This window comes from Gavia stellata, chromosome 9 (assembly GCF_030936135.1).
Source record: "Gavia stellata isolate bGavSte3 chromosome 9, bGavSte3.hap2, whole genome shotgun sequence".
Lineage (NCBI taxonomy): Eukaryota > Metazoa > Chordata > Aves > Gaviiformes > Gaviidae > Gavia > Gavia stellata.
The window spans coordinates 26581659-26607335 of NC_082602.1; the positions used below are offsets into that span (position 1 = coordinate 26581659).

A 25677-nucleotide genomic window follows, 5' to 3' on the forward strand; every position below is an offset into this window, starting at 1 on the left:
ACAGATGCCACTCCATGCTACTGATCATTCTCCACAGAGGATTCTCAAATCTCTCCTAATTCTGAGCAGATATATGGACAATATTTTTTCTGATGAGGGTAGTTAAGTGCTAGAAGAGGTTACCTAGAGAGGCTGTGGAACCTCCGTGCCTGGATATATTTATAACTTGATTGGACAAGGCCCTCAGCAACCTCCTCTAGACTCATAGTTATCCCTGCTTTAAACATGAGGTTGGTCTAAAGATCTCCTGAAGACCCTTCAACCTAATTTTTTGTCGGACTCTATGATTCTACTACTTCTAAAATCTTTTCAGATGGGGCAGAGGCAGAAATGAATGTCATGTTCAAGGTATGGGCCCACCATGCCTTTATCCTGCTACAAAAGAAATGTTTTCTGGGATGTTTCTTGTTTGCTTTCTGATAATTCTCTAGTATTTGATTTTCCTCTCTGGCCTTTGATGAGCATTAAGCTGCCATTCCCAATGATCTGCTTCCGAGTAATGGCAGCTAATTTTGAGTCCATCATTGTATGTGTATAGTTAGGGTTGTTGTTCCTCATGTGCATTATTTTGCACTTGTCAACACTGAATTTCATCTGCCATTTTACTGCCACTCAGTATTGCGGGCTGCTTCTGCGACTTTTCATACGCAGCTTGAGATCTGACTATCCTGAACAGCTCTGTAGCATCTGCAAATAAGGTTTTACTGAAACTGCAATGAAGATAAATGTCTTCACCATTCTGTTTCTTTAAGTATCAGCGAAGGGAGTACTCCTGACTGCTCGATTGCGAGCACTGCAAATATTTCATTAATTCAGGAAAGCCTAAGAGTGAAATAAACAAACCTAGGTCCCATTTACATTACAAAGAGCTACTATACTGCAGGAACTGGCTACAGTACAGGTGCTCAAGACACAGCTATTACAGTTCAGCACAGGAACACAGCTCAGCCCCCTCGGTGGGTTTTTGCTGCCCCACATGCTGCTATTAGAAGTGGTCTTTGCACTGTGTGCAACTCTTGTGTTTCTTTGGATCAGAAAAATTGATTGGTTTCTCTCTGGCGCCTGGGTTGAGCAAAATGCCAAATGACATTAGTAGCGAGGGTAAATCAGATTTCTAAAGTGCACACTTGTAACAGTCAAAGGGGTTCATAGTAAAAGACGATTTGTTTTGTGAAAATGATTAACCTGACAGCAGTCTCTTTAAAATAAATCAATGTCTTCATTTGGCCCAGCCAAGGAGTCCTGGGTGGGGAGGTGATCACTCTCCCCTTTCCCAGGGATGGGGAGATCCAAAGGGCCCACAGCTCCCCCCCCCCTTTGCACAGGTGACGAGACGCACACCTGCCGTGTTCTGCACTGCAAGGGTTTGGCTGCGCTGACCCTCCTTTAGGAGGCAGCCGGTCCAGCCCCACCCTGCAGATCAACAGACAACAATTTCTTACAGATGGCCTGCTGGCACAGCAAGCCTTCTCCAGAGCCTCACCTGTACTCCCTCTCCTGAAAGAGCTGAACAAGACTGGATCTGCCAGACTCTGTCACGGATTGTGTGTAGGTTCAGTCCCTCAGCAATCTCCGAAGCAGGGGCAGCCGTCAGCAAATCCTGCTTGTTAGCGAATATGAGCACGGGGACTCCACTAAGCTTTTCTTCATCCAAAAGCTCAGCAAGCTCCTACATCATTTAGAAGGGAGTGGGGTGGGGGGAAGATGGAGAGAGGGAAGGGAAGAAAACCTTCAACCACCAGTGGTTGTCTCTAATTAGAAATATATTTAGGGCAAATGCTAGAAGAGTGTGTTCCAGTCAAACCTAGATCTTATTGTAAGAGAGCAAAAATGTATACAATCATCTCTGCCCAAGGTTCAAAAGCTATTTCTTCCAATTATAGGTTACAAAAATCTTCATCTTGGTCTGAAATTAGCAGTTGCCTTAAAGGCTACAACTCTGTGTTTTACCAGTCCCTGCTCCCAGGAGACTAAAATTGATGAAACAGCAAAAAACATGTAAATTGGCAGTATGAGGAATCTGTCTTAAGTTATTGCCTGACTGGCATTTGTACCTCAGCTACCATTGACACCAGCCCTGGTATCTTTGCTAATAATGAGTTTCAGGGTTTTGTTCCAAGTTTTATACACTGCAATTTAAGCAGGAGAGGACTTTTTTTTTTCCCCAGAAATGGAAATCTCCCTCCCACAAGAAAGTGCTGATGCTTTTTAAGGCATTGGCTAGCTGAAGACAAGCTAGATCAGCTTCACTAGCTGGATTTTGGCTCCATATGCACAGCACACATTGGGAGGCATCTTGAGAAATGGATTTTTTCATTCAAAACTGTGTGACTCAAAGAGGTTCTTTTAATAGCTCAAATCTGAATCTGCAGTGGATCAATGATGGCTGAAATACTTCATGTCTAGGGTTGTGCAATGGCCTCGTGTGAAACAAGCACACAGTCTCAAGTCATTTCCCTATGTGAACATATGACAAACCCAGCAGAATTTGAACCTGTAGGGACAGCTGGCGTTGCAGATAGATGAGTACATGAGATTTTTGTAGGCTCCTTTTTTAGCTGGAAAGGTCTCATGCTCTCAGATGCTGTCCTAACATCTTTCCTCCACTGGCTAGAAACTTTTGGATTAAATGAGTACAGTTGGGGAGATGCTAAACTGCAGTGGAAATCTGACTCTATCCCCCCAAAAGCAATGTTTGGTTTGGAAACCAGGGCGAGAGAATGGAGTTATAAACAGAGCTGGCTGGGAATTTTTCAACAAAATAGGTCTTTCATCTGACACAGCTGATTTACTGAAACCAAAAGTGTTTGCGGAAATACAAGGGGTCCAGGCTGACTCCGCCTGACTCAGGCAAGTGCTCTAAGCTTCTGCTTCCTCTCCCTCTCTTTTGCCCAATGAATATTTAATTACTGATATAAAATGAAATAGCTCCAACAGGGGAAAGATTCTCCTCACCCCTAGAACAACTAACAGCTCTGCTGTTAGGGTGTGTTCATGATACTTGAGAGGCGAAAGATCGAGTGCCTCCTTCAAATCAGGCAGAACAGAGGGCTTTAAACTAAATCTCCCATTTCTGGGGAGTAAATCTGTTGCTAGCTATTTTGGGACACTGTCACTTTCTGAATTTTACAACAGAAAGTTCAAAAGTCCTCTTTTTGTTCCATCCTAAAACACAAAATGTTAGAAAACATCAAAACTTCGCAAAACAGAAATCTTATTTTCTGGCCAGTCCTAGTTACAAAGTTCTTAGGTTTTTTTCAATTACATCCAAAAGACAATCAAGTCAATATGATTTCCATTTCAACTTTGTAAATAAGAAAATAGGATTCCTCAGGATCTTGGTTTGGCAAGGTTTAAAGGACTTAGAGAAGTTTTTGCTTTCTATATTGGGCTCCATTTGCTATTATTGTATCACTTTAATTAAAACTGTTCTATTTAAATGGAATTAGGCTACCTATTTTCCTTGTTTCACATCTACCAAAATAATCTGCATTGATGTTGAAAGGCAAATCTCTTGAAATGCAAATTTCCCTCATAAACAACAAAATCTCTTCCTAACTTTTGTGAGCAAGGGGCACTCAGAAGCACTGAGTTACTTCAAAGGAAGCTGGGCATAAGTAACTTACCTGACCCGTTTCTTCAAACCTCTTCCTATCTGCACTGTCGATGACATAAATCTGAAAAAGAAATGAGAAGAAAAGTTACTCTTCCCAGAAGACACTCTTCTACAGTATCACATGCTTAAGTGAGCTGAGCCTAATAATTATGCTTTTGGGCACAAAGATCCCCAGTATTATTTACAGCAAATATTGACAAAACTTTATGACATTCTGAAAGGAGAGGAACCACCTCTTTTAAAGCTGGGGGGGGCGGACAGCCCAGGGTAGGATCAGAAGGGAGCTGGGGGCCGTACTGGGGATCCTCTCACCATCTCCACAGCATCTATTATCTGAAGAGAACAGGAAACTGCCTGGTATCTTTTCAAATGACTGGCTTACAAGCTGAAGCTGAGCACAGGAGCGCAAAACCTGGGGAGCCAGATATGGTCTTTCACCCTAGCAAACAGTGTACAAGCACTGCACCTGGTGTGACTATGCCATGCTGCCCTCTAGGCAGGATGTATCACCTCCTCAATAAGCCACCAAGACACACAATGGCACTCAAAGGGCAGATGAATATATTAGGGACATTGAGTTCCTCTCCATCAGGCAATCCTACTGCAACCTCCTAGAGCAGGTGGTTGGGGAGGAGGGCTGGATTCAGCCTGCAGGACTCCATCTTCATCTGCCAGCTTGTCCACCAGGATGATGGAGAAGACAGTGAGCAGCTGGCTCACAAAGACAGACAGTAGAGTCCTGCCACCCTCTCAGGGTTGGGCAGCACATCTCACGGTCCAGGAGGAGGTGCCAACCAGACACCTGTCCCCTGGTATGGAGAAGGATGCATCCCCCAGCCCGCAGGCTTTCGCCTTGGGGGGGGTCTCCACCCTCTCCAAGCAGCATGGCACGTGCTGACTTCTTTCTGTAAATGCAAACGAGCCTTCTCAGTGAAGGCAGCTCTAGGTCTGCACAGGCTAAAAGGCTCCTCAAAGGTCCCCATAAATATGTAATTATTAAGTCCAGCCACCCTTCTTCCCCCTAGCAATGCTGTTGCAGTTCAGAACACACAAGTATCAAACTACATCTAAAGAAACAGGAAACCTCAATATAACACTCAGGCAAGAATAGCCTGGTATCCCTTTTTCATTACTTGGTACGGGAAGGTTTTTGAACGAGAAGGGCGCTGAGACAGCAGACGGGGACAGGACTGGTGACAAACACTGAGCATTTTGCTTCCAGTCCCTGCCATTCCCCATCAGCGGTGATTGAAGCTGCTAGCATGTCATCTGCATGCTCTTTGGTGGCTTACAGGGAGCAAGTGTCAGCCTGGTTTTCAGGGAATAGATGAGCACAGCACCCCACCATCAAGATAAATGGCATCCTTGCAGGCAGTCTTAGCATAAGGCTCCACGCTTCCAGGATAATTTCAACCAAATACTAGGGGGAGGGAAGATTTCTAGCAGCAATATCTATTAAACTGTAGGCACTCCCTTAATGAGCAGTGTTAGAGTTGTTTGAAATGGAACCAAACATGCAGCAGGAGAATCTGTATGCCAAGCCTGAGGAGGTAACCCAGCAACCTCGCAGACCTCTCTGCTGATCACTTGGGGTCTGTGGTCCTCCCAGGGCCAGGCTGATGCACACTGACAAGAGGCTGGGGGACATGCGGCATGGCTGGACGCAGCTGCATGGGGTTGCGTCAGCAGTGCACGCACTTGGTGCCACGTGATGGGGAAAGGCCCATGGGCACGGTGTGACACACAGCCTCTCCCCGCAATGTGATTCCAAGCACGTGCACCAATACTGTGTCAGCTACGCCCGTCCTCTCTGCCCCTCCCGAACATCCACCCCTGCACATCCCATTTGGGGTAGGAAACACAGACCAAAAGAAAGGAAGAAGCTGCAAGACTGGCAGTTGTACCCTGGGGTAAAACTGGACTGTCATCTGTCCTCCTTTGGGACATCTCAGGGGAAGCTTAGCAACACATGAATGCAGTAGTCAACTGCTACTTCTCAACTGAAAGGCTGCACCTCCCATATTACGGTGCGTCTCTAACTGGCAAGGAAGACCTCCAAGTCCCAACCAGCCAGGCTTTCTCCTGCACCGCTCTGTTCCGTGCTAGAGAGTTATTTTGCAAGATGAGGATTGGAGACAACAGCGCTCGGGGCAAAAGCCACAAAAGCACAGCACAGAGAAGGTAAAGTATGTGCGGAGTGCCTACTTCCAAACTAGAAAGCACTGTGCCAAATAGCTGCAGGTGCCTGTCTGAATATGCAATCAGCCAGATATCCACACCTTATTTGCCTGGGTTAAGCTTCCAAATATCACAGGTGTGTGATGCAAGACCAAGCTCTCATTCAAAGGCACCTGCATGGATTTGAATTTGCAATCACTTCCTGCTTTTTCATACCCTTTAGAGGGTCCTTTCTGCTTTGTACAATATAGTTTAGGAGAAGACAGAAGCAGGGGGTCCTGAGAACTGTAGCGCATCTCATGTCCTCCTTCATTCTATGGCCAGGGCCACACAAGAGCCTGTTTCTGGCTGTGGTGCTCGGTAGCGGTTTGCCACTTTGAAAAGCCATTGAGTATACCATGTTGGAGAAATGGAGCTTGAGAAAGAAATTCCTGTAAAGCTGGGTGCCTCCTTTGAGCAACAGGCCAAAACAGAACCTGGAGTAAGTGGGTTGGGCAGAAATTGCAAGTGGTGGGACTGGATGAAGAAATAACATGAGGGATAAGTTGGCTCAATTTACAGAGACACAACCTGCACCAGGTTAGTCAGAGGGTAAAATTACTGGCTAGAACAGGGGTAAGGGCTGGCAGAAGAGAGAGAGAGTTATTAGTATATACTTGATTCCAGTTTTGGTGTGTATGGACATAGCGAAGCACTGCACTAACGTACCAACAGCTCCCAGCCTGGGAGCGGGTGTCAGCATGGAGTGCAGGCAAGGGAGCTCAGGTCCATATGCGCACCAGTTATTCCCTCTGAATTCACACAGGCGCTTCCCCCAAACTGATTCTGCTTCTATCTACACATTTTCTTACTCATATGAAAATAAAAGTTTTCTCTGTACATTGCTTTACCTGGGGTGAGAGGAGGGCAGGGAAAACAACTGCTTTCATCTCCTCCAGTTTTCAAATTCACCTTTATTTCTGCACCTCCCATGCAGCACACAATGGGAAAGGGGGAAGCCCACAGGCCAGTGTAGCTCATTGCCTTTGCCAGCATAGTCTTCCAGATACCGTTCTGTGGTTGCACAGTCTCTGCAGCCTGAGCACCTGCCACAGCAGGCAAAGAACCCCTCGCTGCTGCTTTGCGGTGTTGACTTTGATCTGCACACCTACTGCCTCCCCACTACACACAGCTGTGGAGCTTGGACTCAATGGGCACAATCACCTCACAGCCATGCCATGTCCCCCTTCTCGATGGCCACAAAGGAGCACATGAAGTATGTCCTGCGTATTTCTCAAACCCAGATCTTTCCCCTAGGAAGATCTCACCATCACTCTTTGCAAAAGCAACCAACTGGTTTTATGCTGTGGTGGCTGCCCTCAAACATCAGATTCCAAATTAAGGCTGAAAAGGGGGATCTGCAAAAGAGATTACTGAGGGTGTATTAGTCCCATTTAAATAACAGCTTCATTTGGACAATGTTTTCTAAACCTGTAGGTGCAGCCAGGCCCTTCAGGACCCTGACATGAGCCTTGGAGTAGAGAGTCCTATTCCTAGTTGCACTGATCCTTCTGTGGAAGTGCACTGAAGCTCCTGACACAGTAGTGAGCATCTGTGTGTGACAGGAGGGAGGAAAGGCATCTTTCTGAGAGAGCTTCCCACTTTCCCATGGGAGCCCTGCAGACCTTGCTTAGAATAGCCTTTTCTCTGTTCCCACAGGCAACATTGGTTGGGGTGGGGAGAGGCCTAGAGTCCCCAGCTTGCCTTCATCCTGGCACATATGGATCCATGTTAGAGGTGATCTTTGAAACTAGTAAGGAGGGCACTTGGAGGGTGCCAGGGTAATATGCTCTGGCATGGAAACACAAAGGTCCTGAACTGTCAACATAATGGTAGTCATCCGTACCTAATTGTAAGGTTAAGTACAGCTAAGTTGTCAAAAACATTGAAGGACAGTCTTATGATTAAAGGAGCAAAAGAAAAGACAAGGGGTCTCTCTGTGTCCCTCAGCCAGAAGCTTTCCTATCTGATGCCAGACATAGCATTTAATTCTGCTATGCCTCAGTTTCCCCAACTAGAAAACAAAGGCACCATATTGACCTACCACTACACATGAGGCTTAAGTCACTAAAGCCCATGACAGGCCTTCAGAGTCTCCAGTGAAAGGAGCTATAGATGGGTAAACTACAAGTTATTCATGTTCTTTCATTTGAAGGAGACTAAGATGAGAGGAAAGGAACTGGCTATAACCAGCACCATCCTGTGAAATTAAAAAAAACATACAACTGAATGATTTCTCCAAACATCACTGTATTTTTCTTACTGCACCCAACCAATCTTGCCATTTCACTCCTGTTACAATGGCAATGGTGTTGCTGAGGACTGGGACATTACATTACTTGTTCCTGAATTTCTGGCTGAGCCCTTGGAAAGCCATTGCATGAACACAGCATTCAACTGCAGCCAATACTCACAAGGATATCAGTGTTTTCAAAATAGTTCCTCCAGTACGGCCTGATCTTCCTCTGTCCACCTATGTCCCATACGTTCAGCTTGAAGCCTTGAGACTGTACACTTTTTATGTTAAAGCCCTGGAAAGAGCAGAAACAAAGACACATAGAGCATAAACCTGAATGGCTGAATCATGTACATAAGCAGACATTAACACTTTATATATCCCATGCCTGCAACATGCAGCAAGATGGGCTGGGCAGCCACAAAGATGGATTGGCTGTGGGAGAGGCGCTGGCGAAAGTGAGCACAGCTACCAAACCATCAGTTTGCCAGTGTTCTTGGGTCAAGGGTTGACGCTGTCATGGCTATGAAGACATATGATGCAGTTACTGCCCTGGGAGGGCTCAGCAGGGTGGGTGCAGGAAGAGGTGGGAGAGCTGCAGATAAAGAGAAAACAAGGGCACTGTGAGAAGCCAGGATTGAGCTTGTGAAAGCTGAGTAGAGAGTCCCAGCTAACACGAAGCCAGAGGTCTCAGCTCAATTCGACACGACACAGCTAATGCCGGGCTTAAAAGAGCAACAGCTGCATGTCTGAAGGGTCCATTTCATCAATTAGAGCACCAATTGAAAGGACATTCAAGTAGAAAAACAGGATGTGGCGTGGGCTGGCAACATGCTGCCACACCACCCAGGGGACTGGGACTTGGAATTGGGGTATCGGGGCTGGGAGCTTTGGGAGGCAGCTACGGGGTGGGGGGAAGCATCTCCCATAGCTCTCTAGCAACCTCCTCTGGTCAACACAGGAGTGATGCTGCAGTGCTTCTGATGGGAGACATCACTCACCCCAAGCCTGAGGCTCAAAGAAAGGGGACCAGAGGCATCAGACAGGGAGTGCTGGAATACGCAAGACCCTTGGAGCTGGCTGGGGGAAAGATGCAAGGAGACAGAGCCTTGCCCAATGCTGCAGCATCCCCTGTACATGTCCCCTGTTTGGCAAGGGCAACAGGAACAAAGTCTCATCCATGCAATCCTAGCATGACCCAAAAGCCTTCTGCAGAACTCCACAGCACTCATCCACTTTTGCACTGGCCTGACACTCCCTGGTTCCTTCAGGGAGCCTCCTCTTATGCAGATAACTCACAAACTTAATGCTGTACCAGGCTCCAGTTGCTCCCCCTTCTACTGAAATACTCTGCTGAATCCTTAGTGCTTTGTATAAGGCAGGTGGTACTACAAGAACTGCCTTGGGCAGGGAAAGGCCTTCCTCACCTGTGTTGGCGTGATGTGGCTGATGTCCTCAGACGCCAGCTGTTTCAGGAGTGTCGTCTTGCCTGCATTATCCAGTCCCAAGAGGAGGATTCTCACCTCCTGGTCTGGGGCGCTTTTCAGTTTACGCAGGATTGACAGTAAACCCTAAATCCGCAAGAGAGATCATAGCTGTTATTTCCCCCTCTGACTCTCTCCCACCAGTATGCCATGCCCTCCTCCCTTGAAATGGGTTCTGTATAGCAGTGGATCCCAGAACACCTTGAACCCCTTTCCTGCAGTCCCTAGTCCCATGTCCTCTTCTACTCCTCCCCCTTGCCCCAATTTTCCTCCATCTCAGAAGGGATCAACGAGGTCTCAGACAGCACAAATGTCGCTCAGTGGGGTGCTCCACTGGCTGCATTGCTCTTGTCGCACAGCTGTTTGACATTCCCTGTGCCAGGAAGACAGTGCCTACAGATATCATATGTAGGAGCTGCAAACCAAGTCCTTGTGAGCTCTTCATTATCTTTATCAGAGGGAAAACACCATTAATTTAATCTCCCTCCTAGTTAACTGCAGGTTACTGTGTACCTGACATCAGTTCTTTTCATAGTAACTCCCTGATCATCTCAAACCCCGTTTATCTGTCTAAAACATGCTGGACCCATGGGGCACGTGCAGTTCTGGTTCTCAGGATGTAGCACTTAACAACTATCTCAGATCACCACACATCCTTGCTAAGAAAAGCACAGTGGATTTCAGTCATTAGCCAGGCTCAGCTCTCTGAGCTGACAGTCTCACTCAGGATTAGGAAACAGAATATGCAGGTCAACTCATTTACAACTGCGCACGTTACAGCGGCACACCCAAGCTTTTGTCAGTGCCACCGCTCAGAGACTTGCACCTCTCTAAAATGGCTGGAAAAATATTCTGGATCCTGGCACGTAACCAAGAGATGCAAATCACCCCACTTCCACCTGCCTCTCACTGCCCAGCTTGGCCCCACACGAGAGGGGCAGTTGCAGCCAAGGGCACAGGAGCAGACTTCAAGTCCATGACTGCCTGGGTGTCCTTGGACACATTGCCGTGCTGCTCTGCACTCCCCTGCTTGGCAGGGACCGCTCCTTGGAGCCCGAGTGGCACACACCACACTGAGACCCAGCCTGGGGACACACATACTCTTGCAACCAATTTACCTGAGCAAATCCAGGAGAGGAATACACCTACAGCCCTTTCTGGAGCCCTCAGGACTCCTGCTCAGTCTCTCCCAGACAATTCCCATGCCCTGAAGGGCAACAGCGAGGTGTTTCTCTTTAGCCCACTAAGACCCAGAGCTGGGAACAAAGTTCAAATATCAGCACAAACCTGGGCCCACAGGGGCCCATGTCTCAAGGTTTTTTGTTTTCCCACTTGCAATATGAAGACAATGCTTCATGTCGACCTGCAAGGGTGAATCAGTTAAATGTCATGAAGTGCTGTGTTGCTATGAGGAGCTACAGCCTCTAAATATTCCTGCTGGGAGCCAAGGACTATTTGAGCCGTGAAGGTTGCTCCCGATCCCCTCCAGATCACGGCAATCAGAAACCTGTCCTCAAGATAAAGAGATGCAGGACGTGGTACAACCGTCACCACTGCAACGCGTCCCCTGTCTGTAGCAGCGCCCTTCCGCCGACTTCTGGAGAGCCCCACCTCAGCCATTTGGAAACCGCTGCTTTCGACTGCTCATCACACCGCTCCGAGGTGGGGAGCATTTTGGAAGGGACACGGCACTACAGGTCACGATGCCAAAGCTTTCAATAATGCAGGATGAAAACAGGCTGAGATTCAAATGCATGTGAGATTCAATCCACCCCTCTAAGCATTTTTGATTTGCAAGTAATTTACCAGTTTTCCATTTAATTAACAGACACAGTTCAAAACACATGTATGATGTGTAATAAAAACAGGGAGAAGAAAAGGAACTTAGTAAAATCGGGTTTGAAGGATATCTGTAGAAAGTTGCAGGATTGCCACTGTTGCTGTGCTTTTGAAAAGCATCGTGGAAAGCTGAGGTTCAGAAATTCAGAGCTCGTGCAAGGAATAGTAAAACCGCAGTCTTAAAGCCTAATAAGAGGGCTCAGGGTATCACCTATTTCGTCAACAGGTTGGTAAAAAACTGGGAGTCCAGGCCCCACTCAAGAGCTGTTAATCAGGAACGAGCTCTGCTTGGTAGAGGCTGCCATGCCTGCACAGTGCAGGCACAGTAAATCCCCGAACTGCTTTTAGTCGAAGCATACAGGCCTGTAACATCACGTGCTGAGCCCTGAGGGCCAGATGCTCACAGCTGGCTCTTGCCCATGGGCCCATAGCTAATGAATTTGAAGGGCTGTGTTCAGTGCAGCCAGTTGCTGCAAGTCGTCCCTACACAACAGCTCATTTCCCTGGCCACAGTGCCCAGCCCATGTTCTGCCCCGATGATGGTCTGTACTTCCACACGTCTGAGGGAAGAGAAAAGGAACAGCGGCAGAAATACCTCTAATGCTTACTTGTTTACATGCATGTCCTAAGTGCCCTTGACATCATTAAAAAACACAAGTTTTAACAGCATGACTAGCAACACACATTTTCTTTTCACCTGCAGTCAAATTTACAGTTGTGTTTGTTGGCTTGTAAATCCATGGATTTCTGCTCAGTGTGGACAGACTCCCACAGGAGCAGGAACTCTAAAATTCACACATTCTCCCTCCTTTCCAGGGAAACACTGAATTTCCAATTCTTATGGGCCTGACCCAAAGCCAACCAGCCAAAGAACTACTGCTGACTCCAGAGAGCTCTGAATCAGGCCCTATTATTTTAGCTTATTGCTCACAGTTAAAAAAAGAAGCTGTTGAAATGCTAATCCTATTCACAGCACCACTTGCTAAGAGCAGAGCAGTGTATCCCAGAGCAGATCAGGATTAGGAGCCTTTATATTTCAGAATTCAACTCCAAAATACTGAGCGCAAAGAAATGTATTACAAAGTATTGCTTATCTACCACGGAGCAATTCTCAGGGGTCGGGAAGAGGAACAGTTGTAAATGTTAATAGAGCTTCTCCCATTGTAGACAGATGCTATTTCTGGGCTAGTATGACAGCCTACGAGAAAATGATCAGCATCGTTCCATATTCTACTCAAGTGACACTGCTGCATGGCTGATCACAGGATTATCTGGGGTAGCCAATAGAAGAGAGGATATATATAGAAATAAAAGTATTCTCTAAGGTATAAAGTAAGCTGATTTAAAAGGCTGGAAGACAAGCAAGCCAACATAGAGAAGTGGACTCTATTTCAGTAGCTGCCGGCATAGGTTACATGGTCTGTATACACAACTTAAATCAAGAGCCAAATAATATAGTATTGGTTATTATGATTGTTACTGTTTTGTAAATAATATTTAAAACTTGCACCCAGCATTCTCCCTCTACTTAGTGAAGATTTAAGATTAAGGAAGGCCATGCACAGATGGGTTTCTAACATTTTAAAGTTTTTTTTAATTGGTCTTACGAGCACACTGGCTAGGAAAACTGATAGCATTTCCTGACAGCTTAGTAGACTGGAAAAAATAACTCAGCCGAGTTCCCTGCTGCATGCCACCACTATGTGGGACAAGCAACCCTTACTGCACATACACTGATGGACGAGCACTTCTCTGCTTGCAAACACAAAGGTTAAATTAACTTGGGCTGATGAGAGTCAGAAAGCAACCCCTTGTTATTAATGGGAGATGTCAGGTAGAAAGCCATGAAAATTTGGTGCAAAGAGGATGCTCAGAAGCAACAGGAGCGGAACAGGCCTTTGAAGCGGGGCAGCAAACAAATGTCTCAATGCTGGGACTTAACCTGCAGTGAGGATAGAGGATGCCCAGGATGCCTGCACGGCAGCCAGGCCAGCAGTACTCGCTCACTGGGGTGTCCGGGGTGAGAAGCAGGACAACTCTCGAGCAGGATGGTGGAGACGTTAGCTGGCTGAGGAGCTGCAGAGACAACTCACGGGAATATAAGGGCAGCATGTCATTTGCACAAAATTAAGCAGACTGCGGCATCTGTAACAGAGAAGGGAACTGCAGATGCTGTTCAGATAATGAACAGCACAGCGTGGCAGCGTGTGCAGCCTTTGAGAAGGGCAGCCCATACAGAGCAACTCAAGGCTGGGCACAGTCAGCCAGCAACTGCTTCTTGGTCACCTCTGGGTTAAGCAAAATATGTTTTATATCAGATTGACTTGTTTAAAAACATTTTTGTCCTTGGTGGAGAGGGTTTTCTTTACAAGCACCATGAGAAGACAGACTGATGGGGTCAGCAATGAGGACACTGCATTTTCCAGACAGTGAGTGGGGACATACAAAAAGAAAAAAAGACTCCTGACAATTACTATGAAATCAGAGTGGGGCATTAAATTCAGAGATGCAACTAAATGGGCAAGAGCACTCATAAACACATCAAGCATGAAAGTAAAGCTAACCATCTTATTAACATCCTTTAGAAAACAGGGATGTGTGGTTTTATGAAAGTATATCATTGCTAGGTTTAAAATACCCACTGAATTATCAAAGGACTTTCAGTTATAGCTGCATGCAGTAATCCTATTCTCTTAAAAAAAAAAAAAAGAACAGACATATATAAAAATACAGTGACATTTATAGTCCTAGCTAAGGGTTTTGTGGGTTTATTCAGCTTTAAATCCATGCTCTATATGGGTCTTTTGAACTAGTTGATGCATGTAACTACATCCTGTACCACAGAAGCCGCTGAAAGGAAGATTCACTTTATAAGCCAAAGCAAAAATTGGTTTGGGACAAACAGAGCATTGAGATAATCTGTTTAAATATTGTATCAGATTGGCAATATAAAGCCATAATGGAAAGAACAATTTCCCCTTGTACTGAGGGCTGAATACACAGGGCATGGATAAAGCACGGCCCACAAGCTGCTGCAGAGCACAGTTGATTCCTATTAGGAAAGAGAAGTGAATGTATTCTGTTTAACTTTATTAGCCACAAAGTTCAGATAATGAATTTAAAATAAAACCACCTTCAGTCACCAGCAATTGCTTATCTACTAGGTGTGGATATTTAGCTAGAATCAAATCAATTCACCAAGATGCAATACAGCCACAAAACTCAGCACCTCAGCCTGCCACCGTGACCACATCTCCCCAATCTCTACAGCCCTGCACAGATGCCCTCTTCCCTGCTGCTCCAACCACAAGTCACTTGTCTTCACCCTGAAGGCCCTTCCCTGCCAAGCGCGTTTGCCATGGAGGTGACGGCTCCTGCCTCTGCGCAGCTCATGATGCCAGCCCCAGCACTGCCAAGCTCTATTCTCAAACCTTTGTGCCTTTCCTACAACCGTGGGAGAAACCTCGCAAAATATCCATAAAACCACCCCATTGATTCTCCTGCTAATTCCTCCTCTGCCACACCTACAGTCCTTGATGAGGTTTCGGTGGCTAACATGCCAAGTTCAAACCTGTCTTGGGCTCTCCTTACTCGTATCTCTTGGTTATCTCTCACCTCAGACAGACTGTATTTCCATGGTGTGGGGAGCATCTCTGTGTTCTGCTTGCACAGCACCTAGCACAGCTCTGGCCCACAATTTACTTTTAATTAAGCAATATGGTAGCAGTTCACTGTTTTTAAAAAGTAAGTTAAAGATAGAGGGTGCATGTGATGGTTTCAGAAAGTCACTCAGGAGAAGCTGACATGGGGGAGGACGAGGGGCTTAGTTGAGCCAAATATCCTGCCTTCAGCAGTGGATATTTGAGGCTACATTTGTCGTCCAGGGTGCAATCCTGCGCACACAGAGCTGGAGGAGGGGAGTCCTTCCTGACAACTGCACTGATTAGCTGGTGCCCTGAAGAATGACGTTTGATTACCTTTATCTTCGGCTGCAGAACTGCAAATGTCACTAATGGTCATAAAATCACCCAGTCTTTTTCAAAATAAACGGAAGTAAATTAATCTATTGAGCACAGTTTATTCAATACTTCTTACTCTGGCAAAACTCCCAAAAAATCATTTGCTTGCTGCATGTCTCCACCATATGGTGTCATTCAACGCAGACTTTCTCTCCTGCATTGAAATCCAAAACGTAATGGAGTCGAGTCACCTACAGAGTTTTTCCAGCTCAAACCTACTAACATAGTTTTCTGTCAAAGAGGTCACATAGCACTTTCTAGTTTGGTATATTAACCAATATCAGCATGAATCCTCCTTTTGTAATTAAAATCAAAATCCTGTGGTTTTAGCAAGTTTGAAGGAAGCGTTATGCCTTGCGCAGAGAAGAGCTGATGCCCATCACTGGACAACGTCAGCGATCTTTGTCTGGTTTCAGAACTTGAAAGTCTTGGTCAGTTGCTGGCATACTGTCCTATCTGCAGGTAGTTTCTCGTATCAACGCCTCAGCAATCAGTAAAGTAAACCAAAACCATGACATGGAACTGTACTGGGAAACTAAAGCAGCGAGGCACTATTAAAGCTCTTGAAAGCTTTTTTTTTTTTTTTAATGAGGCCATTTTAAATAGAGCCTTACTGCCAAGCAACAAGGGACAAAAGAAAGAAATTCTGGGTACTAGGTACACCTACAGCAAGCAACAGATAGATGCTGGTTTTGCTAGAAACATGAGCTCAAGACCAGGAGAAAGATGCCTGACTACTCACTTAGCTATGCTGGTATTTCACCCTCTCCATCAGATCTGCCTAGTGTCAGCTAGATACTCCGTGACTCAGTTTCCTCAACTGTAAAATGGGGCCACACTTTGACAACCCTGGTTTTGACACGATGATGTCATCTTCAATCAACAGTTCTAGAAAAACGCCAGCCATCCTCTGGCCCCACCATCTATCAATAACATACCATCTCACTCGATAAAGATTGTTATTACAGTGATGAGGAAGCCACAAGCTCTGCTTCACACAGCGTTTCCTAAACTTTGGAAAGCTGTGTATCCTTTCATGTAGCAGCCTCCCTTTGCCCTTGCTGTGCGCCCACCACAGATGCTGCTTAACGGCGCCAAAGACTTCAGCGCTACACATCCCTCATGCTATGCAGTTTTATGGCTCATCCTTCCCTCCGTGCTCCACCTATGACCTTCCACCACCCCTGCCCCACAGCTGTGAGAAATGCTGGTATGCTCTGCAGAAGGACACACTTCACGCCTGTACTTACTCACTTGGATGAACACTGAAACAATTTAAACCTCAGCATTAACCCTCTTATCACTGAAGTTGGAGCAAGCAGTCGTTGAAGGAGGGTTAAGCACTTCCCAATCCAATCATGACATGCTACAAACATGCTCACGGGCAGCTACCACAGCTCAGATGACAAGCAGTAAATTGTTGCATCAAGCTGTCCGGATAATTTCTGAATGCTGACCCACACCCCCAGGCTGCCATAACTGCTTTAGATATATTTGCTGGTGTTTCAGAGAGTTTCTACCGCTAAGGATTATTCTGTTTTAGCGAAAGCTGATAATCTACAGAGACAGTACAGCGCTCTGCAGTCCTCTGCCCAGCCCAGCCAGTCCACCAGGCACCCCAAAGCACCACCCACCCTGCCTGACAGGCTGCAATTCAAAAACCAACTCCCAGAAATGGAAAATAGACAAAGAGGCAGTAAAGTGTATCAAATAACACAAACACTGGAAAACACCCAGTCCGCCCTCTCCACACACACTCGGATAACAGCAGCCAGATCCCAGACTACACCAGCTTATCAGGACATCACAAGGCAGAAGAGCAGATTTGGCTAGCAGCAGCTGCAGGCCAAATGTGTCCCACAAAGCACTGCACTGCTGGAGGCAGCTGCCCTCATCTTTACAGCAGATGTCCATCCTGTGATGGCTTCGGTGTCTGGTGTGACATGCTCCATCATCAACTGATGTAAAATGGAGCAGATCCCACAGACCTTATCTCAATCTCTTTCTCTGTGGCCCAGCAGGTGGGGATGCAGCCAGAATTAAGCCAGTGAAGATGAGGAGCTGCCTTTGCTGCTCTTGCTTACACCTCCTCCCATGCTGTCCACTTGCATGAATCCAGCTTGTGCCCAGAGGGCTCCTGGACAAAACACAACTTCACCCTTGGGAAAGCTCTTTCCCCATTGCTATTTCCTTCTGCCTGTGCTCTCTGCACATGCTGCATCCTCAGCAGCGGCTCCCCCACCTAACGCAGCTCTCTCTTACCACCCCTCACCCGGCAGCCCCAACCGTTTCTTCCAGTCCTCACTGGACTCTGCCAGCATCCCACTTGTCCTGCCCCAACTACTCTGGCAACTAAACGCAAGTTGTTTCCAACACCCCAGTCCATCATCCAACCTTACCCCAACCTCGATTCAGACTACACTGCACCCTCACCACACCACCTGTCTCCCAAAATTGCCCTCCACCCTAATCAGACCCTTCACTGCACCCAAGGCCCCAATTCCTCCCTTCAGTCCACACTGCTCCCGCTCAAACAATCAATTTCTCCCCTTGAATGCTTCTTTCCTCCCTGGGTCCTCCCTTTCTCTCATCAGCATCAAAACTCCACTTCCAGCCCTTCCCACAGTGTATTCTTATCTCTTCTTTTCAGCCCAGACTGTCCCTCATCTCCCCAGCCCCTGGCAGAAACCCCCAGCACACACAACATCCCAGCAAACCATCCTAGTCAGACAATATTGACTGGGTTTTCCCAGTGACTCACCAGACTGTTCATCCCACCCAACCGGCAGGTTTCTTTCAGCCCCTGAGCACTGCACCTCAGTCCTGTCCATCCCTGAACACCCAACCCCTTCATCCAGGCTTTCTCTGCCATGACTGAACTCCCCTTATAAGGCTGTTTATCAACAACTAGCCCTTCCACCTCAGCAAGCTCTCCTATAGCTCCCTCAACTCCTGTAGCCAGGATCCAAGCCCCAGGGTGGCCATCTCACACCTTGGCTGGATTGTCCAGTATCCCTTCACAGTTGCAGAAGCTGCCAGACTCACCACAGTCAATCCCTGAACACTGTCCTCCATCCTCACCAGGGACCTCCATTGCTCCTTCCTTCCTCAGGCCAAGTGGGCCACTGCCATCCTCCTCCATGGCCCTCCTGAGCACCAAACTTTCCATCACACTTTCCACACTTTGACTGAATCAACTCCAGGCAGAATGATGCCATCTCAGCAAAGCCCCCCCCCACCCAGCATCCTCAAGCCTCCCAGCCCCTGCCCGGACCTGACTCAACCCCTTTCTCTGGGTCCCCCATAGCCTCCAGCTCCTGCCAGGACTGCAGCCCCAGCCACAGTCTCCCATGGCTGAAGGCCCCAAATTTACACTGTCCCCAGCCCTAGCAGCATTCCTTTGGCTGGGTGCCCCCAGCCCCCATGGACCCAGGCCCCCATGCCTGACTGAACGCCCCTGCCCTACCAGGTCCCCAGTGCCCCAGGCCCCCACGCTCCCCCCGGGGGGGCACCCCCGGTCCCGGTGATCCCAGGCCCGCCAGACCCTCCGGGTGGGCGTCACCAGCCCTCATGGTCCCAGGCGCCTGCCATGAACCCCGGTCGAGCACGCCTGCCTCATGGCCCGGGGCCCGCCAGACCCCGGGTGGGTATCTCCGGCCCCCATTACCCCACACTCCCGCGGGGAGGGCGCCCCCGGCCTCAGGCCTGCCAGGCCCCTCAGGTGGGCGCCGCCAGCCCTCCGCTGCCCGCCGGGCCCGGGCCCGGGCCCAGGCCCCCTCGGGCCCCGTGCCCGTCCCGGCGGACCCCCCGTCCCAGCCGCCCTCCCCTCGCCGCCCGCCGCGGGCCCGGCACCCCCCGCCCCCACCCCGCTCACCATCCTCTGCGCGGCTCCGGGGTTACCATGGGCAACTGCGTCACACACACGCCGCCGCTACGTACAGCGTCAGCGCTTCCCGCCGTACGTACGGAACGTGCTGACGGCAGGCGGGAGGGGCGGAGCCCGGCGTCACCGCCCGCTGCTAGCCCCGCCTCCTCAATCAGCGCATGCGCATAAGGGGCGACCCTACGGAGGGGGGAGATGGGCGCGGCCGCTCGGGCCTCTGTGATTGGCTGAGGGCGGCCACGCGTCGGAGCCCGGGGGCAGGTGGGGTCCACGTGGGGCTGGGAGACGGCGCGCGAGGGGTCTGGGGACTGCAGGTAGGGTCACGTGGGGCCGCGCCACGGCGCGGGGTGGGTATGCCGTGGGTGTGCCGTGCCGTGCCGGGCCGTGCCGGGCCGGGCCGTGCCGGGCCGGGGCCGTGCCGGGCCGGGGCCGTGCCGGGCGTTGTAGTGCCGCGAGGGCGCTGTGCAGCGCTACGGGCAGTGTGCCGTGCCGAGCCGTGCCGAGCTGAGGCGGGCATCCGGTGTAGCACCCCGGGGAGCATGCAGTGCACTGCTATGGGGAGCGTGCAGTGCGGTGCAGTGCGGTGCAGTGCAGTGCAGTGCCACGGAGGGTGCAGGGCAGTGTTACAGGGAGCGTGCAGGGTCATGTAGTGCTATGGGGGACGCGCAGTGCGGTAGCACCCCGGGGAGCATGCAGTGCACTGCTATGGGGAGCGTGCAGCGCGGTGCAGCGCGGTGCCGCGGAGGATGCAGTGTAGTAGTATGAGGGAGAGCATGATAGCGTTGCAGAGGCGCGTCGTCGGTGTTAATGGAGGACATGCAGTGCAGTGCCACTGCCATGGGAGGGTGTAGTGTAGTGTGGTGCAGCACCACGGGACAGTGCGGTGTGGTGCCACAGGGGATGCAGTTATCCGTGGGGCTGTGCAGTGTAGTCACAGGAGGGTGCAGTGCCACAGCGGGTGCAGGCAGTGTTCTGGGGGGCGTGCAGTGATGGGGGCATGCAGTGCCACTGGCGGACATAGAGCACAGTGCAGGGGGTGCAGTGCCATGCTGTGTGCACACAAGTGGGGGTGCAGTGTAACGCCCTAGCGGGGAGCACTCGCAGAGCAGTGCTGTGCAGCCCTGTGGAGGGGGCGAGCTGGGCCCTGCAGTGCTGTGCAGCACGGTCCCACCCCAAGGAGGGGGTGCCAGGTGCTGGAGGTGGGGCAGCGCAAGTGGGAGCACCCCATGGAGGCAGGGCGGCGTGTGCAGCGTTCAGCCGGCAGCAGGGGTGCAGGAGGCTCCTGGGTTCCGGGCTGCTGAAAGTCCAACTCTCCCGTTAAATATAAACCTGCTGATGGCCCTCACCCAGTTAACTGCTCCTGTGGCCGTGGCAGGTGCACACCCAACAGACAAGTGAGGCAAGATTCTCCCGAGCCGCCTTCTCCCCCTGCCCAGAACCACGCTGAAATGGCCACTGTCCCCCTTGGCTTCAACATTGATGCCCCGCGCTGGGACCAGAGCACCTTCGTGGGTCGCCTGAAGCATTTCCTCAACATCACCGACCCGCGGACGGTGCTGGTGCCAGAGGAGGAGCTGGACCGGGCCAAGGCCCTCGTGGAAGGCTGCAGGTGAGGGGCTGGGGTGCAGCTGGGTCAGGTGCCACCCCTGTGCCTGCGGCCGTACCCGACCACCCTGCAGGGCTGTGGGGGGATGGAGGCAGTCGTTCCTCAGTGGGCACGCTGGGATGTAACATCTGTCTGAGGTGGTTTTGGGGGAGTTTCCCAGGCTTCTCCCAGGAGCCTCAAGCTGGGACAAGTTTCCCTTGTGGGAGATGTTTCCTCCACCTTTCATGTTTGGCACCCGGTGCTCTGCGTCCCGGCAGTGCCAGGTGCCGGTGGGGCTGTGGGGCTCCCCCTGATGAGCTCTGGGCTTGCAGGGCCGGGCTGGTGCCGCCAGGAAGCAGCCAGGAGCAGCTGCTCTACGCCAAGAAGCTGTATGACTCGGCCTTCCACCCCGACAGCGGTGAGAAGATGAACCTCATCGGGAGGATGTCCTTCCAGGTGCCGGGGGGCATGGCCCTCACTGGCTGCATGCTCCAGTTCTACCGGTGAGCCCCTGGGGACGCTGGGCTGGGGACGCAGCCCTGACAGCCCCTAGCCCCTTGAGGGGTCCCCGAGGGCTGAGGCACAGCCAGTCTGCCTCCTCCCAGGCTGGCTGCTGCCTGAGGCATGCCCACGGCTGCTGTGCTTGCCTCTGTCCCGTGGCCAAGCCCTGTGTCCTCATGCCCTATCGCCAGTGCCCCGCCTGTGGTGGAAGCATCATGGATCCTCCTGGCCCCAGGCATGGCTAGGGACGGTCTCACTTTGCCCTCAGCTCAGCTCTTCCTGGAGCCCCTGTAATGATTAACACAGCCAAGTCCTGCATGGCCACTGCTCTTGCTCCATGGACCACAACAGCCCCCAAAACTGAGGACCAAATATGTGCCCAGGCCAGGCTGCTCCAGCATCCCCAGCCCATGCTGACAGCTCCCTGCATTACCCTTCTGAAATGACTGCTGGGGGGGGTGAGGAATCCTGTCCCCAGTGCAGAGGATGTGTGGGACCGACACTGCCTTTCCCAGTGGATCCCCATCCCACCCCTGTTTGCTGGACTGATTCGCTGGTTGCTGGTGAGGTCCAGCCTGTATGGGGCATCTCCCAGTGCTGATGGATCACCCTCTTCCCAGCCCATCTCCACCCTCCTGCATCCCAAAGCTTGCTCAGACCCACATCTCCCCATGTCCCTTCCTGCCTCACCTCAGTGTCCCTGAGACACCGGTAAGAGCCCAGGCGTCCTGGTCACGCCCAGAGCTGTCTCTGTCCCCGTGTGCCCCCTTCTTGCCGCTCCCATTGACAAAGGCTTATCTCAGCCCAGCAGGATGTCTGCCGCCCTGCTGAGAGCTGGGTCTTCCACCCCTCGCTGAGTGCCCTGCGGGGCTGGACCCCCTCCTGTGCTCCCCAAAGCCCTCTGGCAGCCAGGACCTCTGAGGTCATTTCCCAGCTCTGCAAATGGCTCGTGGCTTTGCCGCAGTGCCTCAGTTTCCCCTGGGAGACACCAGGACAAGGGTATCTTGGCTGTCCCCCTGCCAAGCCTGGCCATGGCCACAGGCCAGCTGTCCCTGATGGCCCCCGGGTGCTCTCCTGGTCCCCTCCCTCCGCAGGACAGTGCCTGCTGTGGTTTTCTGGCAGTGGGTGAACCAGTCCTTCAACGCCATCGTCAACTACACCAACCGCAATGCTGCCTCCCCCATCTCGCTGAGGTGAGTGTGCCTCTGTGTCAGGACCCCCCTCATGCCCCATAAAGACCCCTCCGTACCCTGTCTTGGGCACCAAAGGAATGGGATTGATGAGTTGATGTTTCTTTTCTCTCCCTTCTTTGCTAATCACTGTCCAGGCAAATCGGGGTGGCTTATGTCACGGCCACCGGTACAGCTCTGGCCACCGCGGTGGGACTCAACCTCTACACCAAGGTATGCTGGGATGGGGCCAGGTGGGGCAGCTGGCCTAATCCTGTCCTCCTGCCCTGATGCCAGCCTGTCTTCCGCAGCGAGCCCCTGCCTTGCTGGCCCGCTGGGTGCCCTTCGCAGCTGTGGCTGCTGCCAACTGTGTCAATATCCCCATGATGCGGCAACAGTAAGTGCCATGCACGGCCGGGGCACTCAAGGGACCCGGCTCCCTCCAAAGGCGAGCCAGTAGCAGCCGGGCTCCTGGGCTGCCTGGTCACCCTGCCGTGGTTTCCTGTCCTGGGGTCTGGAGGGAGTGGGAGGATGGGAGGGAGGTGAGCTGGGGTCTGCGCATTCACGGTGCCGGGTCTCTGGTGGAGGGTGCCAGGTGGGGTGGCTCAGCCCCTGCCTGGAGCAGGATTTTGGGCTGAGGATAGCCGTTCTGGGCTGGAAGATGTCTCAGACCCAAAGGTCTTCTGCATGTGGTCATGGAGAGCCCCAGTCCACGATGTCCTGGTGCTGGGACCCCCTAGATGGGGCCCATGTGAAGACCTGTGTCTGCTGCTTGGGGTACCCTGCAGGTCACGGCACGGGGAGGTGGGGTGCTGTGCTGGGGACTGTCCCCTGGCTTGGCTGCAGGTCCCAGGTGGGTGTCTGTCCCCTGGACAGCTGGACCCTGTTCACAGCCATGCCCTGAAGATGGCAGCATTGGCTGGGCTGGGGACTGCGGCACCCCAAGGCGATGGAGCCCCGTGCCCTGGGGCCAGGGCTGGGGGTGGCCAGGGCTGCTGTGCCAGCGCAGCATGGAGGACTCCTTGGCATCCCCTCACCCCATTGCTGTGTCCTCCTCACGACTCACTGGCCATCCCGGCCTCCACTTACCACTGCCTGTCCCCTCCAGGGAAATCATCAATGGGGTGACAGTGACGGACGGGGACAACAATGAGCTCGGCTGCTCCAGGGTGAGTCTCAGGATGGGGGTCCAGGTCGGGGCACAGTGTGATGGGGGCTCACCCACTGCCCTTGCTTGCAGAGAGCGGCGGTGAAGGGCATTGCGCAGGTTGTGGTGTCCAGGATCACCATGGCGGCACCAGGCATGAGTGAGTGCGGGGCAAGAGGGCGGGGGGCTGGACCAGGGGCTCCCCCGGGACCTGCTGCCTCGCCTTCTTCTGCCTCAGTTTCCCCCTGGGAAGAAGAGGGAGGGTGGCTTTGCATCCTGGGTGGCGTTTGGTCTCATCTCACCGGTGGAGCTGGTCTCCCCATCCTGCCATTCCCATTGGAGCCTCCCGAGCCCCCAGCCCTCCCCATTCCAACCCACAGCCCGTGGGGGATGTGGGGCACTCCCGTGGTGGTCGGGCCCCATGAGGACACCCCTTTGCACTCTCTGGCCCTGGCTCCTTGCCCCACAGCCCCACATCCTCTTGCCTTCATGAGACCCTTGCCATGCTGCAAGACAGGCAGGAGGGAAGGGAACGTGAGGAGTACAGAGCGTGCTGCCCGGACAGTGGAGGGATGGGGGCCCTGTGCCAGATCCCTGCCAGGAGCAAACACCCAGCAGCCCCCAGGATAACCAGCCACTGCCATGGCCTCTGGGAGGAGGGTCCTGCTGGGGCAGCCCTGCGGGCTGGCTTGGGGGGGGGCCTGACCACTTCTCTCTGCAACCTAGTTATTTTGCCCATCATCATGGAGCGGCTGGAGAAATTCCCCTTCATGCAGGTAAGCCCATGTTTCTCCTGCCACGGTTTTCCAGTGGGTCCTGCAGTCCCCCAGCCCTGCTCCCCAGCTGTCAAGATGCTGGGGATAAAATGGGGGGGTTGCTGAGCCTGGCTTGCTTTGCCCCCTATTCGAGTAACTGGTACACCAAAGGTCTCTCGGGTGCCGTGGAGAGGCTGCGGGAGGGTGGCAGGGGTCAGTGGCACCTCAGAGGTAACACCTCTGAAGCATTCAGCCCTGTTGAGGGGAGAAGTCTCCCTACCCCATGACCAGGGCTTGCGGTGAGGCTGGGGACTCACTCCCGGCTCTTTCCTTGCAGCGGATCCGGGTTCTCCATGGGCCTCTGCAGGTGCTGCTGTGCGGGGGCTTGTAAGTATCTTGCTGCTCGAGAGCCCGTGGGTGCCCAGAGTGTGGCTTTGATGGGTGCTTGAAATCACCCCAGAAAAAAGACCTCTTTCCCAGCAGGGGATGGCAAAGCTGCTTGCCTTTCAGCCTGGGCTTTCCCCAGTTCCTGGGAGTTGTGGGGCATGAGCAGCACCTCTGGGGCTGAGATCCCTGCGGCTGGCGGGCAAACGGGCTGTGATCGCCAACTCTAATGCTCAGCTCTTCTCTGTCCCACAGCCTCGTGTTCATGGTGCCGGCAGCCTGCGCCCTGTTCCCACAGAGATGGTACCTGTCACACTATTTCCCCCTCCTGTGTGGGACCTTGGGAGCCTTCCTCCTCCCCTAGCTCTTCTCTGCCCATCCCAGGAGAAGCATGATGAGCACCCACCCTTCAAGCCGAGGCGGTGCCTGCCTGTACACACTGGTGCCCTGGGCAGCAGGATAGCGTGTGCCTTTCCTGCTCTGCGAGCTCTGTGCTGGGAGCAATGGGACCCCCAGCCCCATGGGCAGCTCTCTGCCCCCCAGCACAGGGAGCAGTGGATGCCAGGGATGGGTGGTGGGTCTTGATGTGAGCCTGCAAGATCCCAGGGACTGCAGGGGACCTCGAATGGCAATGGGCAGGAAGGGTGGCCTGACTGGGGGTCAGGGAGGAGGATCGCGGGTCTCAATGTCTATCCCCTCTCCCCACAGCTCCCTTGCGCTGGCTGACCTCGAGCTGGAGCTGCGTGACAGCATTGTGGCCAAGCATGGGGACAAAGTGCCATACGTCTATTTTAACAAGGGACTGTGAATGGAGACTACCTCAGGAGCCATCGCACCCCTCC

At 51.8% G+C, this 25677-nt stretch overlaps 2 protein-coding genes across 2 annotated transcripts in view; one reads left to right on the forward strand and one right to left on the reverse strand.

The window, feature by feature from the left end:
* ARL3 (ADP ribosylation factor like GTPase 3) overlaps nt 1-19298 on the reverse strand; it is a 30527-nt gene extending 11229 nt beyond the window's left edge. The window contains exons 1-5 of the mRNA XM_059820973.1: nt 19286-19298; nt 9497-9640; nt 8248-8364; nt 3627-3677; nt 1484-1669 (exon numbers count right to left, since the gene is read on the reverse strand). Coding sequence (XP_059676956.1) covers nt 1484-1669; nt 3627-3677; nt 8248-8364; nt 9497-9640; nt 19286-19288 — 501 coding nt within the window. The 5' untranslated portion in view covers nt 19289-19298. The remainder of the gene's footprint in view (nt 1-1483; nt 1670-3626; nt 3678-8247; nt 8365-9496; nt 9641-19285) is intronic.
* A 1441-nt stretch (nt 19299-20739) lies between these two features.
* SFXN2 (sideroflexin 2) lies at nt 20740-25677 on the forward strand. The gene is made up of 11 exons (XM_059821090.1): nt 20740-20903; nt 21212-21382; nt 22475-22573; nt 22708-22783; nt 22861-22946; nt 23658-23718; nt 23790-23856; nt 24423-24472; nt 24789-24838; nt 25091-25138; nt 25544-25677. Exons 1-11 carry the CDS (start codon nt 20743-20745, stop codon nt 25641-25643), a joined length of 969 nt encoding a protein of 322 aa, XP_059677073.1. The 5' UTR covers nt 20740-20742; the 3' UTR covers nt 25644-25677.

Coding starts and splice junctions, on each gene's coding strand:
- SFXN2 (XM_059821090.1), top strand. CDS start 20,743: ATGGCCACTGTCCCCCTTGGCTTCAACATTGATGCCCCGCGCTGGGAC. Junction 22,574..22,707: donor GCCTCCCCCATCTCGCTGAG/GTGAGTGTGCCT, acceptor ATCACTGTCCAG/GCAAATCGGGGTGGCTTATG. Junction 23,719..23,789: donor ATGAGCTCGGCTGCTCCAGG/GTGAGTCTCAGG, acceptor CCTTGCTTGCAG/AGAGCGGCGGTGAAGGGCAT.